The sequence below is a fragment of the Chrysemys picta genome, chromosome 4, assembly GCF_011386835.1.
Source record: "Chrysemys picta bellii isolate R12L10 chromosome 4, ASM1138683v2, whole genome shotgun sequence".
In the NCBI taxonomy this organism is placed as follows: Eukaryota; Metazoa; Chordata; order Testudines; family Emydidae; genus Chrysemys; species Chrysemys picta.
In genome coordinates, this window is record NC_088794.1 from 132,215,065 (window position 1) to 132,230,364 (window position 15,300).

Below are 15,300 nucleotides of genomic sequence, written 5' to 3' on the forward strand. Positions count from 1 at the left end.
TAAGTACACTTTATTACTATAGTAGTAGCTTTGTGCCAAATCCTGAGGACCTAAACCCTTCCTCAGATAATTCCCAAGAAGGACCACAGTAACATTTTGCTCAGTCAAGTCCATGAAATCATTCCAGATTAACGTAGATAAATCTGAGAACAGAATTTGGCTCAATGGGACTTTGCCAAAGTAAATAATATAATTAAAGAAAATAATCCCTCTGGATTGTAGTACCCATTAAAGATACTACTATAAGATTTACGCACATTGACTGATACCCTATGATAATAATAATAATTAATACCCATTGTTTGAGTGTGTGGGTAGCAGAATGATGCCTTTACTTGGGAAAATAATGGCCACAGCCTGCCATTTAACTTAGAATTTAAATGAAAGTTCCCCTTTCGAAATAGAAGAATTGTGCAAAGCATCTGTTAACCCCATACCGAAATGCCAGCTATGCATCACCACTCACAAGAATCTGATCAGAGAGTGCTTTAAAAGAACCCTGGAAAATCTATATGATCCATAGATGAGGGAATAATCTTACTGATGTTCTACTGTAACAAATTCACAGGACAGTTTTATATGCATCTCACAATTAACAATTGATTGAAGAAACTGCTGTAGTTTTGCTATCTTGCGATGTGGTCTGGTATGCTTCCAATACTCTAGCATTTTAATGAATAATAACTGAAATGATGCCTAACCATGCTGGAGTGTTAAAAATTAAATACTCTAGTGTAAATAAGAGAAGAGCTTATTAGTTTCTAGATATCGTCATGCTTCAGCTGTTGATTCAACATTGAGAAGTTTGTCATTTTAGAAGATCAGATGAGGTTTCTTGTTTGAGATAAGTGTTGGGGTGCTATGGCTTAGCCACCAGTAACTCATTTCAGGCAAACTTTCTTGTTTCTCTGAAATCTTCTTGTGATTAGTTAGGGATAGATGATGCTTTAGGCACAGCCCTGAGCAGATGCTGATACATAAACTGCTCTACCCCAGGACTGACTAGCACTGGGGGTATTGTACCTCAGAGACATCCCTCGGTACAATCGAACCCTGCACCCCTGCTTGTTCTGAAAGGGAGAGGGGACTGAGGAGCAAGAAGGAAAATGGGGTCAATTACAGCAGCCTTTGAAAGGGTGTAGTTTACATTCCTTCCCTCTCCTCTCTGCACATGCCTGGACATCTACTCTGGCCAGCAAGGGGGTGGAGCCACAGGAATGTCCCCTCTCCACCCCTTTGCTCAAAGAAGGAAGTATTCAAGACATATGGGCTGGTTCTGTACCAGACCCAAGATCAGGGTATGTCTGTCTTGGCTGAGCAGGATTGTATATATGCTGGAGAGGGGGCTTATACACCTTGTTTCCCTGCTCGGCTGAGTAGGAGACGGGCACAGTCTACCACTTACTTGACAGTAACAGGGTTTATAAAAAGAGCAAAGCTCACAGCCTCTGAGAAGCTTGTTTTCTCTCAGTTTGGAGTCTGACATGGATCCTGTGTGGAGACTGAGATTCAGTGGATTTTTCTCCATCACAACTAACTTACAGGTTAGACAAACCTGAAAATTAATAAAGGAGGCAAGGAGAAATGTCTAATTTCTATTGTACATTTGTGCAGAGTGCTTTTTTAGTGAGCTGTCAATCTTATGTTTGATTGTTTCTGTCTTTGCCTTCCTGCTGTGATTATCAAGCCCACTCTGTGCCTCTTAATTAATTAGCATATGTGTAATTAATTACTTGATATACACCAACACTTATGGTACTTCTTTCTGTGCTCCCATTCTTATCAAGTGGTGACTGGAAAAAACAAACCTGTACGAGTACAAATTAAGTTCCTGAATTTGAAAGAGATCTCAGTGCAGCCTCCATTTTGTATCTGCAGATCAATAGGTACATAACTGGAGACTTCATCTAAATAACTAGCTTCTTAATGTCTTCCAAAGGCAACAAAGAGAATTCAGTCAAAGATTTTTCCAAAACTAGTGAAACTTGTCAAAACTAATGAGTTTAATAAAAACAACAACAACAACCCAACAAACCCAAGCACAAAACCCCACAAACATTTTCCTAATGAAAGAGCAAGACTTGCAAGCTTCACAAGGGATCACACAAAACCACTGGACTGGATTCTCCAGTTCACAAAGTGAACTTAAACTACCCAGAGATTCGGACTGGAGAATTCCCCCTGAGTAGGGAATTGGTGGCAACCTAAATGCCACTTGCCTGCCTCAACGGGTGGCGGAACTCAATGGGGGTGGCGGTGAAAGGGGGACAGCCTCAGTAGTGAGGGAAGGAGACACTTGCTGTGGGACAGCAGATAGCTCCTCTACACCCCCTTGAAGTCTCTGGCACCCATTGGGCAGGTTGGGGGGAGGAGTGTGGAATGGCTAGCATTACCTAGCTCCCAGGGGCCACGTGGAACTTCTTTTGACTGGCAGTAACCAGGGAAAGGCTCCTTCTTCAATTAAGAGACCGGGGGGGGGGGTGTCTGGTTTTCAAATCCCATGTGGAGTGAGGTGTCACTGCAGGGCAGAGAACTTGAAGTCCATTAAAGGCTTTGAGTGTATCGTAAGGGCCAAGAGTACTACAGGAAGAGTGGCAGGTCCCTTCTTATGCTGGAATTGTGCATATCTCCCCGAGGTGTGGTACTGAAGAAGGTGAAGGGGGAATACAGGTTTATTCACTACTTGTCCTACCCTTGGAACTTATTGGTAAATTACTATATAGACCCTCACTGTGTTGGATGAGATACTTCTCATCTTATACAGCGGTAGCCACAGTCAAGGTATGTGGCCTTGGGGTGATGTTAGCTAAATGCGACATCAAGTCTGCATTCAGGTTGCTTCCGGTGCATCTCAGAGACTGTAATTTGCTTGGGTTTCAGTTTGAAGGTGACTACTATTTTGATAAAGCCATGCCCATGGGGTGCACAGCGTCATGTGCTGCTGAGAAGAGTCATCTACCTGTTGGAGTGGGTGATTGTATACAAGATTGGCCTGGATCATGTAGTGCAATATCTCAATGACTTATTATTTGCAGGAAAACTTGGGACAGACAAGGGTGAGTACATGCTTCCGAACTCACCTTGGGGTTCCTGCCTCAACACTGAAAAAACAGATGGTCCCACTCAAAGTTGTAACATACCTGGGCATTGAACTGGACACAGTTTGTTGTGTTTCTAGGTTACCTGCAGAGAAGCTGGAATTGGTCAGGGCACCGACAGAGGCTCTTAAAGAGGCAAAAGAAATTATGCTGATGGAAATTCAGGTGGTCATGAGGCCACCTGAACTTGTGTTCTGGGTAGTGGCTCCTGGTTATATGTCACAATTTTAGGGTAACTGCAACTATATTTCCCTTTAGGAGTTTGGCAAGGGTACCCACACTTAGGCTTCCGGCTCCACAGTCATTGCATCTCTTGGGTGGAGACCTGTGTCTCACTCCATTTGGACAGGGATATAGTTTGGCTGATCAGTTCCCTGCTTTCACTGTGTTACTTCTGGCCGAGGCAGGCTGCTGAAACAGACTTATTTGAAGCAGACCCTTTCCCCCAGGTACTTTGTGAGAAATCCACTTCACACATATTGTTCCAAACAGTCATTTGGGGTTCCTCGCACTTACATTAGGCAAGTCCATAAGGCTGGCTTGGATATGGTAGGATCACTGTCAGACTGGCACATCACCTCACCTACAGAAGTGGGTGTAGCTAGGGTGCTGATCGGCATCCTAGGGAAACCACTGACTTATTGCCTGGACAGGTTTATTCCCTGGATAGCCTTTCTGCCATTACCTTTCATAAATTGATATGTCAACTATGCACATGATAAACATTCTGCTAGCAATCCAGCATACAGCCTTCAAAAATCCATACAAAGTCATTTTAACCTATGGAACTGAGCTTTTACATGCCCCCTTTCTACTTTGTTACCCCAAAACATTTGGGTGTAAACTTGAGACTTGGTTCTCCCATTCCCATCTCCCTCCTGGTTTCTAGGGAGTGTGTTTGTGGTATCCCCGTATAGCCTGGGGGTTAGCTGCCTCAGTGATGAATTGAGCCCAGTTCCACCATAGGATACTACAAGCAGCCATTCTTTGGCCCAAAGGAAGAAATATGTCATGGCTGCCTCCCTGTGGAACAGCTCTCAACCATGAACAGATCCATGGTCCGTATTATAAATAGACATTCGGCTAACTTGGGAAAGGAGACTGGCAAGGGCCTTAATTTTACACTGCCTGTGTTTTAACATCCTTTTTTCATGCAAGTGCAAGTCCCAGGAGTGGATAATGGTGTCTGCCGATGGTTCGTCTCGATTTCAGATTGACAGATTCTGGGAGCTCACCCAGTTGTCAATAGGGATCCACTGGTGATGGCCCCAACAAGTCTGTAACCCTGGCTTGTGACAGCTGAAGGACTAACTGTGGGCTTGGTAGCCCCTTGTAGTAGGCCCTCCGAGTCTGATTTGCCTGGTGTGCATTTGTCAAATGGAAGTGCTGACATATTGCGAAGGAATGTGTGGGAAAGAATTGGACAGGAGTTGTGATACCAGGTGGCTGGTGTGTGCAGGAGTGGCACCAGGGTTTTTGCCACCCTAGGCGGCAGCGCTCCTCCTCAGAGCATTCGGCGGTGGGGGTCCTTCCGCTCCGCGTCTTCGGGGCGCTTCGATGGTGGGTCCCGGAGCGAGTGCCCCGAAGACACGGAGCGGAAGGACCCCCGCCGCCAAATTGCCGCTGAGGACGGCAAAATGCCACCCCCCAAATCCTGCTGCCCTAGGCGACCGCCTAGGGTCGCCTAGCGGAAGCGCTGGCCCTGGGTGTGTGTGACCAAGCTAGTTGCTGGCGTCCCCTTTTGGCCGGTTCACAGTGTGGTTAAAAGGATAAAATAAATGGTTCCCAGAAATAAAAGAACTAGGATTTTGCTGAGGGGCCTTGGGCTCATGAGATTGGGTGAGACCTCCTGGCCCTTGCGGGCTTGGGTGAGACCTTGCAGCCCTCATGGGCTGAGGTCACCATCTTTCTGGCCAGGGGGAGGGCGGTAGGACTCAGAACAAGGTGGGTCGGCTGAGGAGAGCCTACCCTGAGTTATATGGTAAGTGCCCTGTCTCCCTTGCATGAGTTACAGGTTATATGATAGGAACCCTGTAACCCCCAACCTAGTTACAGTTATCTGGTGGGAGCCCTGTAACCCCCACACTAGTTACGGGTTATATGCTAGGAGCTCTGTAACCCTTGTACTGGAACCACCTAAATGCTTGGTATAGGAGATTACAGGTGACGGGCAGGTAGTGCCCATCCCCTGTATTTAAATTTAATAAAAATTGCAGCCTGCAGTTTAAAATTCATCCATAAGTCTGCATGAAAGTTGCTATGACGGTGTATGGAACAGTTATGCTGGGAGTGTGCTGGGGTGTCGGTTGCAGTTGGGTGAAGCACTCGAATGGGTACCTAGGGAGGTGGTGGAATCTCCTCCTTTCTTAGAGGTTTTTAAGGTCAGGCTTGACAAAGCCCTGGAGGGGATGATTTAGTTGGGGATTGGTCCTGCTTTGAGCAGGGTGTTGAACTAGATGACCTCCTGAGGTCCCTTCCAACCCTGATATTCTATGATACTATACCCAGCCATAAGGACCCCAGCAAAGTTGCTACCCAGCCATCCCTGAAGTAAGGTGGTGCCTTGCAGTTGTTGATCCCAGGTGGGGCTTGGTTTGTGTTGAACTACGCTTTTGCTTTTCCCCCACCCAGAAGCAAAGTGAGCAGACCCACAAAGGCGAGGCCAATACCAGGATTTGTTGGCTGTGGCCTGTACTAGGCCAACCCTATGGTGGAAACTGGGTGTGGTGAGGGGCCCCTGCCCAGCTAGGGAGGCGACCCAGTGGGACTCTTTACATGGGGCCTTTGAGTTTTGCAGTTTATATGAACCCAAAACTCAGCGAAAAATCTGACTGCCACAAATCTATCTATATAGCTAAAATGCACTGGTAAGTTTTGCCAAACCTGGTGCGAAATGAAAGTGATATAGCTTAGTGTCCATGTGGGAAGAGATCCTACCCTAGGAATGCTAGGTCCATGCATTCTGTATTGCACACAGCAAGCAGTTTTCGTGCAGATATGCTTCCCAAAGCATATTAAGGAAATAAGCAAATTAATGTTCTGGTACACAATGGAGAAATATTAATTTTTCTCTCTCTCTCTCTCTCTTGCTTTTCAGTGCTTTGCTAGTAAGTCCTGCATAATTGCTCATACACAAGTTAATACAGAGAAATGCTCTCTGCTCCAAATGTCACAGATCTCGGCTTACAAAACTCCCCCGAAGGGATTTAATAACATCCTGTCTCAGATAATCAGTGTCAGTTGTAGTCACTCTAATCCAATTCGCAAGTGCAAGGTTGAGAGATAATGAGTGATTATACAATTTATTTATTTTCCTGGCATATAAATATGAAAATGAATTTAGCAGCATTCCTAACTTACATGGGAAATTGTGTGCTTTTCTACTCTGCCAGTGATAACACATACATACGTTATCTGTCATGCATAAGAAATTGTAATTTTCTGGGGGGGGAATATGGAAAATGTTATCAGTTCAGTGATCATTTTTTCTCCATAAAGGACTAGCTGCTAAAACAATATAACCAGCATGGACTACTTAAAAGTAATATTTTTCTAGTAATAGTATACAGCCAGTGTTATTTCCTGCATGAAAAATGTCCTCCTCTATAAATAGGCTGATTAAATGCTGATAAAACCTCCTGATTGCTATTTTGAAATACTGTATTATTATACTGTAGCCTGACAATATCATTCATCTTTCTGAGCCTTCTCTTTTTTCATATCTTTATTGATTCTTAGTGTCTTCAGGCTCTTCCACACAGCAGTTTCCTTAGCATCCTGCTCTGTGGGTGATGGAACTGAGACAAATTCTGATGTCAAGTGAGGTCTTACTCCATGCATACTACCGTAATAACCTGTTTTCACTTATTCTACAAGGCAAACTATTGGCCTAGTACATTCAATATGTTACTTTGAATACAGGGCCAGGAACCACATGAGATACTTTGAGACCAATAGTCACTTTGCAAACAAGTCCAAGATATTTGCTCGTTAACTATGCACAATACATTAATTCACTGTCCTGTAAGAACAAATAGCTGCTTTTCTGTTTATTGAGGTGGCAGATGACAGATCCTTTTATGACTGGGACAGACTCAGAAGAGTCTGCTTTGCAACTAGCAGATTTAAGTAATAATGTTATGGGAGAGGAAAACAAAATGGAAAAGAAAAAGAAATCCCCAGTTTTTGCAGATGGGTAAAAGCTGAAGCAAAAGCGGAGGCTTCTGATAAACATAAAAGACGTTTGGCTCATACACTCTTCTTCCAAAACCACTATTCCTGGTATGCAAGAAGAGAGAGGAAGATTTTTACAAGCCACAGTGAGGATGATAGTGTATTTCACAGCTGCTCCTTTCTCAGTCTTTCCAAGGCTTAGGTGAATAACTGTTTGAGCAGAGATACCCAAAGTGAGTAATAATTGGCCTGATTTTGCCACCCTTGCTCTTGCTCTCGAAAGGAATAGGGCAGTGAGGTACTACTTACCAGGAGTAAAGAGGTCAAAATCAGGCCTTATATTAGGGCAGGGTTAAACTGACTACTTTTTTGAAGGGTGCCTTGAAATGAAGGGGCCGTGAATGGACACACATTTTATAGGGAGACATCTGCTACCAGGATTAATCGAAGCTCTGACATTGTTATTTATATACTTTTTATACGGCACTATTTATGTCCCGTAAGGCAAGTTAAAGCATGATTTCTGTCTGCTACTTTAAGTGCATTTATTCAATCTGATAAAGCTTGTTAGATCTGTTTCCAAATCTTAATACAAACTTGAATCTTAAAATGACTTAAATAGTAGATATGCCAAGTTGTGGACACCTAGGCCCAGATCCACAAAGGTTTCAATGGAAGTTAGGAGAACAAATACCTTTCTGGATCTGGGCCTTAGTTTCGAGTGTTAATGTTTGTTCTGTTTTCTGGAGTTTTCTAAAAGCTAAGAAAGTAGAATAGTTTGGTTAAGATCAAAGGTCTTCTAAGGTGTTACAGGTAAAGCTACTGTGATGAATCTGCTGAGCAATAATAAGTCACCAGCAGGCAATGAGGTAAATTTGCTCATGTGGATTCTGCTTGTTTCCTCCTGTGAGGAGGGTTTTGAGTTGTGAGGTACAAAGGATTCCAGGGAAGTTGCGAGAAGTGGTACTTAGCATTTTTCTAGTACTCTATATTGTTCATAGCACAGCTTCAACTAACTTCAGTTGCAGTTGTGAACACTCAGCACTTCTGCAGCTCTGGTCCCAGGCGTCTCACATTGTGCACCCAGAAAACGAAGAACATTGAGTTTTGTGACCTAGTGTGGAAGATTTTGGTTTAAAGGCTCATCTTAAGTGGTTATGCTCAGCATCCTATAGGAACTCGGTGGCAGAGGCAGGGATAGAATCCAATTCTCCAGCATGGCAGTCAACTGCTTTAACTATCCTTTCTCTTCTTGCAGTGTCTTGCCTTATTCATTACATACCTGCCAAGTGTCACTGTGTCTATGGCCGATCAGCAAGAATACCTGGGCAGCAAGTTCCCTTCTGCCTGGAGCTCGATTTGAGTGTGTCTCCAAGCCTCAGTCAGACAACTGCTTCATGTGAAGTCAACCAGTCCACATCCAACAAGATTGTTTGTATAAAGATTGTAGGTATGGACAGGTTTGGGTAGCCAAATCCAGAGCCCGCAAGAGGGGATCGGAGAAACTGGTGGTACAGGTTAATGGGGTCAGTGTCCAAGATTTAATAGACATGGGCTGTAGTCAGACAATGATCAGAGAGAGCTGGGGGTGAGAGAGAACCTTTGGGCACTATACTCCTTCAATACATCCATGGGGATGTACATCCATACCCACAAGATAAGTCCAGGTAATGATACAGAACAATACAGCTACCACTCACACAAGGGTGGCCCCGAACTTAGTCTACCCTGTGATAACTGGGCGAGACTGGTAGTTCATCTGGGAACTGATGGGATTAGGATGAGGGGAAAGAGGGAGAAGCAGAAGACACAATGAGAGGAGACCCCCCCAGAGTTGGTCAGGTTTGCTGGAGACAATGACCCAGGGGAAGGAACATCAGCTTCCTCGGGTAATGGTCCCACGTCACCAGTCAATGACCCTGCTCACGTCTTGCAGGGGCTTGAGCTAAGGACCATCATATTCCACCTCCTGACACAGACCTGCTTTTGAGCGAAGCTGACTTCATCGCCGAGCAACAGAATGATTTGACATTGAGTCAGGCCTATGAACAGCTCACCCGGGTCAGTGATGAAGTACAAGACCGATGATTATTGAAACAATAGCCTCACTTTAAATTACAAAGGAAAAAAATATACCAGCTGGTGAAAGACCCACGGATGGGGCAAGTCTGGATGCAACCCCTTATTCCCCAAAAGTTTTGAAGGGAGGTGTTAAAGCTGGCCCACGTGATACCCTGTGGAGGACATCTTAGGTGGGGAAAATCACTGGAAAGGGTGACCCTAAGATTCTGTTGGTATGATGTCCACCAGGAAGTGTGGGATTAGTGCGCTTCAGGCCCCAAATGTCAGTAGGAAAGCCAGAGGAAGGTCTCTTAGGCCTCTCTAGTACTTCTTCCCTATGGTAGGTCCCCATTCAAAAGAGTAGGAATGGTTAGTCATGCCTGACTAACCAAATTGCCTTCTATGATGAGATAACTGGCTCTGTGGATGAGGGGAAAGCAGTGGATGTGTTATTCCTTGACTTTAGCAAAGCTTTTGATACGGTCTCCCACATTATTCTTGCCGCCAAGTTAAGGAAGTATGGGCTGGATGAATGGACTGTAAGGTGGATAGAAAGCTGGCTAGATCGTCGGGCTCAACGGGTAGTGATCAATGGCTCCATGTCTAGTTGGCAGCCGGTTTCAAGTGGAGTGCCCCAAGGGTCGGTCCTGGGGCCGGTTTTGTTTAATATCTTTATTAATGATCTGGAGGATGGTGTGGACTGCATTCTCAGCAAGTTTGCAGATGACACTAAACTAGGAGGCGTGGTAGATACACTAGAGGGTAGGGATCGGATACAGAGGGGCCTAGACAAATTAGAGGATTGGGCCAAAAAAAAACCTGATGAGGTTCAACAAGAACAAGTGCAGAGTCCTGCACTTAGGACGGAAGAATCCCATGCACTGCTACAGACTAGGGACCGAATGGCTAGGTAGCAGTTCTGCAGAAAAGGACCTAGGGGTCACAGTGGACAAGAAGCTGGATATGAGTCAACTGTGTGCTCTTGATGCCAAGAAGGCTAACGGCATTTTGGGTTGTATAAGTAGGGGCATTGCCAGCAGATCGAGGAACGTGATCATTCCCCTTTATTCGACATTGGTGAGGCCTCATCTGGAATACTGTGTCCAGTTTTGGGCCCCACACTACAAGAAGGATGTGGAAAAATTGGAAAGAGTCCAGCGGAGGGCAACAAAAATTATTAGGGGTCTGGAGCACATGACTTATGAGGAGAGGCTGAGGGAACTGGGATTGTTTAGTCTCCAGAAGAGAAGAAGGAGGGGGGATTTGATAGCAGCCTTCAACTACCTGAAGGGGGGTTCCAAAGAGGATGGAGCTCGGCTGTTCTCAGTGGTGGCAGATGACAGAACAAGGAGCAGTGGTCTCAAGTTGCAGTGGGGGAGGTCCAGGTTGGATATTAGGAAACACTATTCACTAGGAGGGTGGTGAAGCACTGGAATGCGTTACCTAGGGAGGTGGTGGAATCTCCTTCCTTGGAGGTTTTTAAGGCCCGGCTTGACAAAGCCCTGGCTGGGATGATTTAGTTGGGAATTGGTCCTGCTTTGAGCAGGGGGTTGGACTAGATGACTTCTTGAGGTCCCTTCCAACCCTGATATTCTATGATTCTATGATTTAATAGGCCCTTTGGAAAAAAAGGGTAGCAGGATACCAATATATCTTAGTGATAATGCACTATACTACACGCTAGCCTTAGGTGATACCTCTCCACTCCACGAAGGCGGCAGTCATCACCACCGAGTTGATGAAAGTATTCGCTTGGATAGGGATTCCTAACGAGATAATCACATACCAGGGAATCAATTTTATGTCACAGTTACTGAAGAAGCTATGCAACTTGCTGAAAGCGAACCCCCTAAGAACATCCGTTTATCACCCACAGACTGCCAGGCTGGTGGAGCATTTTTAATAAAACGTTGAAAGTCATGCTAAATAAGTTCATGACCTCCCATTCTTGTTACTGGGATTAGCTCTTAACCTCCCTTCTATTCTCCATACAGGAAAATCCCCATGCTTCTACAGGATTTTCCCCGTTTGAGTTTTCATATGGGAGACAACCCTGGGAAATATTAGATCTGAGTCATGAAATGTGGGAGGGGCAGGAGTCGAAGTCCACCAATTCAATACAGTATTTATTACGATTAAGAGAGAAGCAAAAATCCCTGGGCGAGTTTGCAAAGGAGAACTTGCTGAAGGAGCAACACAACAAGGAGAAGAATTACAATAAGGGCACCTGTATCTGAGCATTCCAACTGGGGGACCAAGTTCTATTTCTGCTACCTATCTCCGAATCCAAGCTGTTGGCCCAATGGCAGGACCTTTTGAAATAGTGAAGTTATGAACTTTGCCAGCCTAGGAAGAGGAAAGCAACCCAAATATATCATGTCAACTTACTGAAGGTATGGAAAGAATGGGAGGGACTCGTCATCATTCTGTTCCCTCCTGAGCCTGAATGTGGCCCCCGTGCCATGATGGTTCCTCAGTTGGGGGACCATATCAATCAGGGAAGGCTTATGACCTGAGCAGGAAGAGCAGATACACAAACTCATCATCACAGTCATCTCTGCGTTTTTGGCAACAACCAGGCTGCATGTACCCAATGTTCCACTGTTTAGAGATTGAACACAGCCAGAAAGTGCAAGAAAGCATGCAACCATTAACCAGAAAAATGTGGGCGACAGTGTGACGAGCTACAGAACATGTTGGTCACAGGGGCCATCGAGGAGTCACACAGTGAGTGGCAAAGTCTGATAGTGCTCGTGCCCAAACAGAATGGCTCAACATGGTTCTGCATCGACTTTTGAAAAATGAATACAATATCCAAATTCAACCCCACAGGTTGATGAATTGCTGGAGAGTCTGGAGGCTGCCCAGGCACATATCCACTCTTGACCTAACCTGAGGGGAACTGGCAGATCCCCTTTGCTCCTGAATCCAGGGAAAAGATGACCTTCTCTAGCCCTGGGGCTTACTCAAGTTTAGAATCATGCCCTGCAGTCTGCATGGGTCGCGGCTACATTCCAGAGGTTAATGGATAAGGTATTGTGCCAACATAGTATGTGGCTGCTTATTTTGATGATACCATCATCTACAGCGGGACATGGGTCAACCACATAAAACACCTCACAATAGTTCTACAAGCATCTATGAGGCTGGGCTGATGGCTAACCCAGATAAATATCAATTAGCCAACTGGGAAGTGAACTACCAGGGATACACCGTGGGTGGAGCATGGTTACACCTATTATTAGAGAAGGTAAAAGGCCTTGTCAAAATACCTGAACCCCTCTATGAAGAAACAAGTATGACGTTTCTGGGGCTAGTGGGGCCCAATAGGTGGTTCATATCCAATTTTGCCACCATAGCCACACCCTGAACAGACCTAGTAAAAGATGTTTCACTCAGGCAGATCTGGTGAATCAAGGCCTGTGCCAAGACCTTCCAGGGATTAAAGGAAAAACAGCTGGTGAAGGAACCTGTTTTATTTCACCCCAACTTTTCAGAACCTTTCACTTTACAATGGACACATTGGATGTCGGCCTTGGAGCCGTACTATTGAAAGAAATAGGGGGAGAGGAACATCCCGTCCTATATCTCAGCAAGAAGCTGTTGTCCCAAGAAAATGCCTGTTCAGTGACAGAGAATAAGGCTCCTGTGGTAAAGTGGGCAGTGGAGACCTTACATTGTTCCTTGTGGGGCCAACCATTCCAGCTAGTGACAGATCACATGCCCCTCCAATGGCTACAATCCATTAAGGACCATAACCCCTGAGTCATCTGGTGGAATTGGTCTCTGCAGCCATACCACTTTGAAATACTGCATCAAGCCAATAAGGCCATAAAAATGTGGACTTCTTTTCACGAGACTGGGGTGGGGGGGACTGTCAACCTAAGTAGACCTGGTGACTTGGAAACTGAGTGGGAGGGTGTGAGATGGGGTCTAGAGGCCCCACGCTGAACCAGGGCTGGGAATAGAGCAATACTGGGCTAAGGAGGCCCCACCTTTCAACAGGTGTAGGGCATGCTCCTAGTGGAGGAACAGTTGAAAAGAACACTGGGAGCCCAGGAAAAGGGGGGGTGGAAATGAGCTGCATATGGCACTGGGAAGCAAGGTTGATGCTGAGAGCTGTGCCAGGAGTGGCAACAGCTTTGTAAAGGCTGCTCTGGCAGCAGAGACTTGATAGCTTTGCAAGCTGAAAACCTGAAATGAGATTGATTCAACAGGACACTAAAAGTATGTTGCCTTCCCTTTCCCCACCAAACACATACGTCTACACTGGGATAAAAGACCTGTGGCATGGCCGCAGCTGGTCCGGGTCAGATGACTTGGGTTTGTGGGGCTAAAAAATTGCTGTATTGATGTTCGGGCTTGGGCTGGAGCCTGAACTCTGGGACCCTTCACCCTCGCAGGCTCACAGAACTCGGGCTCCAGCCCGAGCCCGAACAACTGCTCAGTGATTTATCAGCCCCAGATCCTGAGCCCAAGTCAGCTGCCTCAGGCCATACATGGATCTTCTTATCCCTGTGTAGACACACCATAAGAGACCCAGGAGAATTTACTAAGCCAGTGACCACACCCCAAATTGGGGCATTCCAGACTGCTAGGAATTGTCCCAGGGGAAAACATAATTTGGGTTAGTTCAATAACTGAGTTGGATGGGTGGAATGGGTGGGCCTGGGTCATGCTGCCCTGCCTCCACCCGGTAGTGACCAAACCTCTGGGGGAGCAATCAGAGCACACTGGGTTGATTCAGGGGCCCTCTCCGAGATGTCTAGCCTGGTAGAAACTGTAAGTCCACGACCTGACCACTAGGCCAGTTGGTCATTGGACCTTCTGACCAAAACATCCAATCTTGATTTTAAAATTTCCACTAGTGGAGAATCCACCATAACTCTTGGATATTTGTTCCATTAGTTAATTACCTTCACTTTTTACAATTTGCACCTTATTTTCAGTCTGAATTGTCTTGCTTCAAATTCTAGTCATCGGATGTGTGATACATTTGTCTGCTAGACTGAAGAGCAAATTATCAAATTTCTGTTCCCTGTGTAGGTATTTATAGACTGTGATAAAGTCACCCCTAACTTTCTCTTTGGTAGATTGAGGGTGTGATCCACGAAGGTACTTAGGTGCCTAAGTCATTTTTTTAGGCACCACTGCGATCCACAAAACTCCTGGTCAGCTGCCTCCTCACCCTGTAGGTGCCTAAATTCATTAAGCACCCTGATTTTTTTCCTCTGGCTATTTGCACTCCAGCCTTTCTCTACGCACCCAGCCACCTATCTCCTGCTTGAGTATGTGCACTGCTGCCTCATGATAGGCATCCAGATGGCTATCTGCCACCTAAAGCCCAGAGCAATTAAAAAACCAGGAAAGACAGGCATTCATCTGCCTCAGTTGTATGCAGGGGCCTGATCCGCAATGTGATCTCTGAGAATGCATATGGGATCAGGCACCTCAGGTGAGCCTACACAAAACAGCCAGTGAGGGGAGCGAGAAAAGAGAAGGAGGACCCCCCCCCATAACCTTTCACCTAGTAGTGAGGGTATTCACCCAGGATGTGGGAGACCCTAGGTTCAAGTCTTCTCCTGAGAGGGAGAAGGGAGTTGAACAGGTATCAGTCACCTTATAGGTAAGTGCCCTAACCAGTAGATGATGGAATAGTCTGTCAGTCTCCCCTACTGAAATTCTTTCACTTTAATTAGACAATTAAGTATTAATTGGGCCAGTGAAAGAGTTAGAAGGACTCAATAGCCTAGTGGTTAGGGTACTCACCTAAGAGATCACATGTTGACTGTTCAAACCCATTCGCTCCCTGAGGTGGGGGGACTTAACCTGGGGGCCTCCCACATCCTAAGTGAGTACCACAACCACTAGGCTAAAGGTCATAAGGGAGTTGCTCCTTCCTGCCCCTTTTGTTTTGGGCCTCACATGAAATGTAGGTGGCTGAGCACCTGTCTTCATGCAGTTCATG

At 45.7% G+C, this 15,300-nt stretch overlaps 1 protein-coding gene across 17 annotated transcripts in view; it reads right to left on the reverse strand.

The window, feature by feature from the left end:
• The window catches only part of BEGAIN (brain enriched guanylate kinase associated), a 479,190-nt gene that overhangs the window by 120,232 nt on the left and 343,658 nt on the right, over window positions 1-15,300 (reverse strand). For 3 of the 17 annotated variants that reach the window (XM_065595719.1, XM_065595715.1, XM_065595714.1), the window contains exon 5: window positions 11,721-11,844. The exons of the other annotated variants lie outside the window; for them this stretch is intronic. In XM_065595719.1, coding sequence (XP_065451791.1) covers window positions 11,721-11,821 — 101 coding nt within the window. In that variant the 5' untranslated portion in view covers window positions 11,822-11,844. The remainder of the gene's footprint in view (window positions 1-11,720; window positions 11,845-15,300) is intronic. 17 annotated transcript variants of the gene reach the window in all.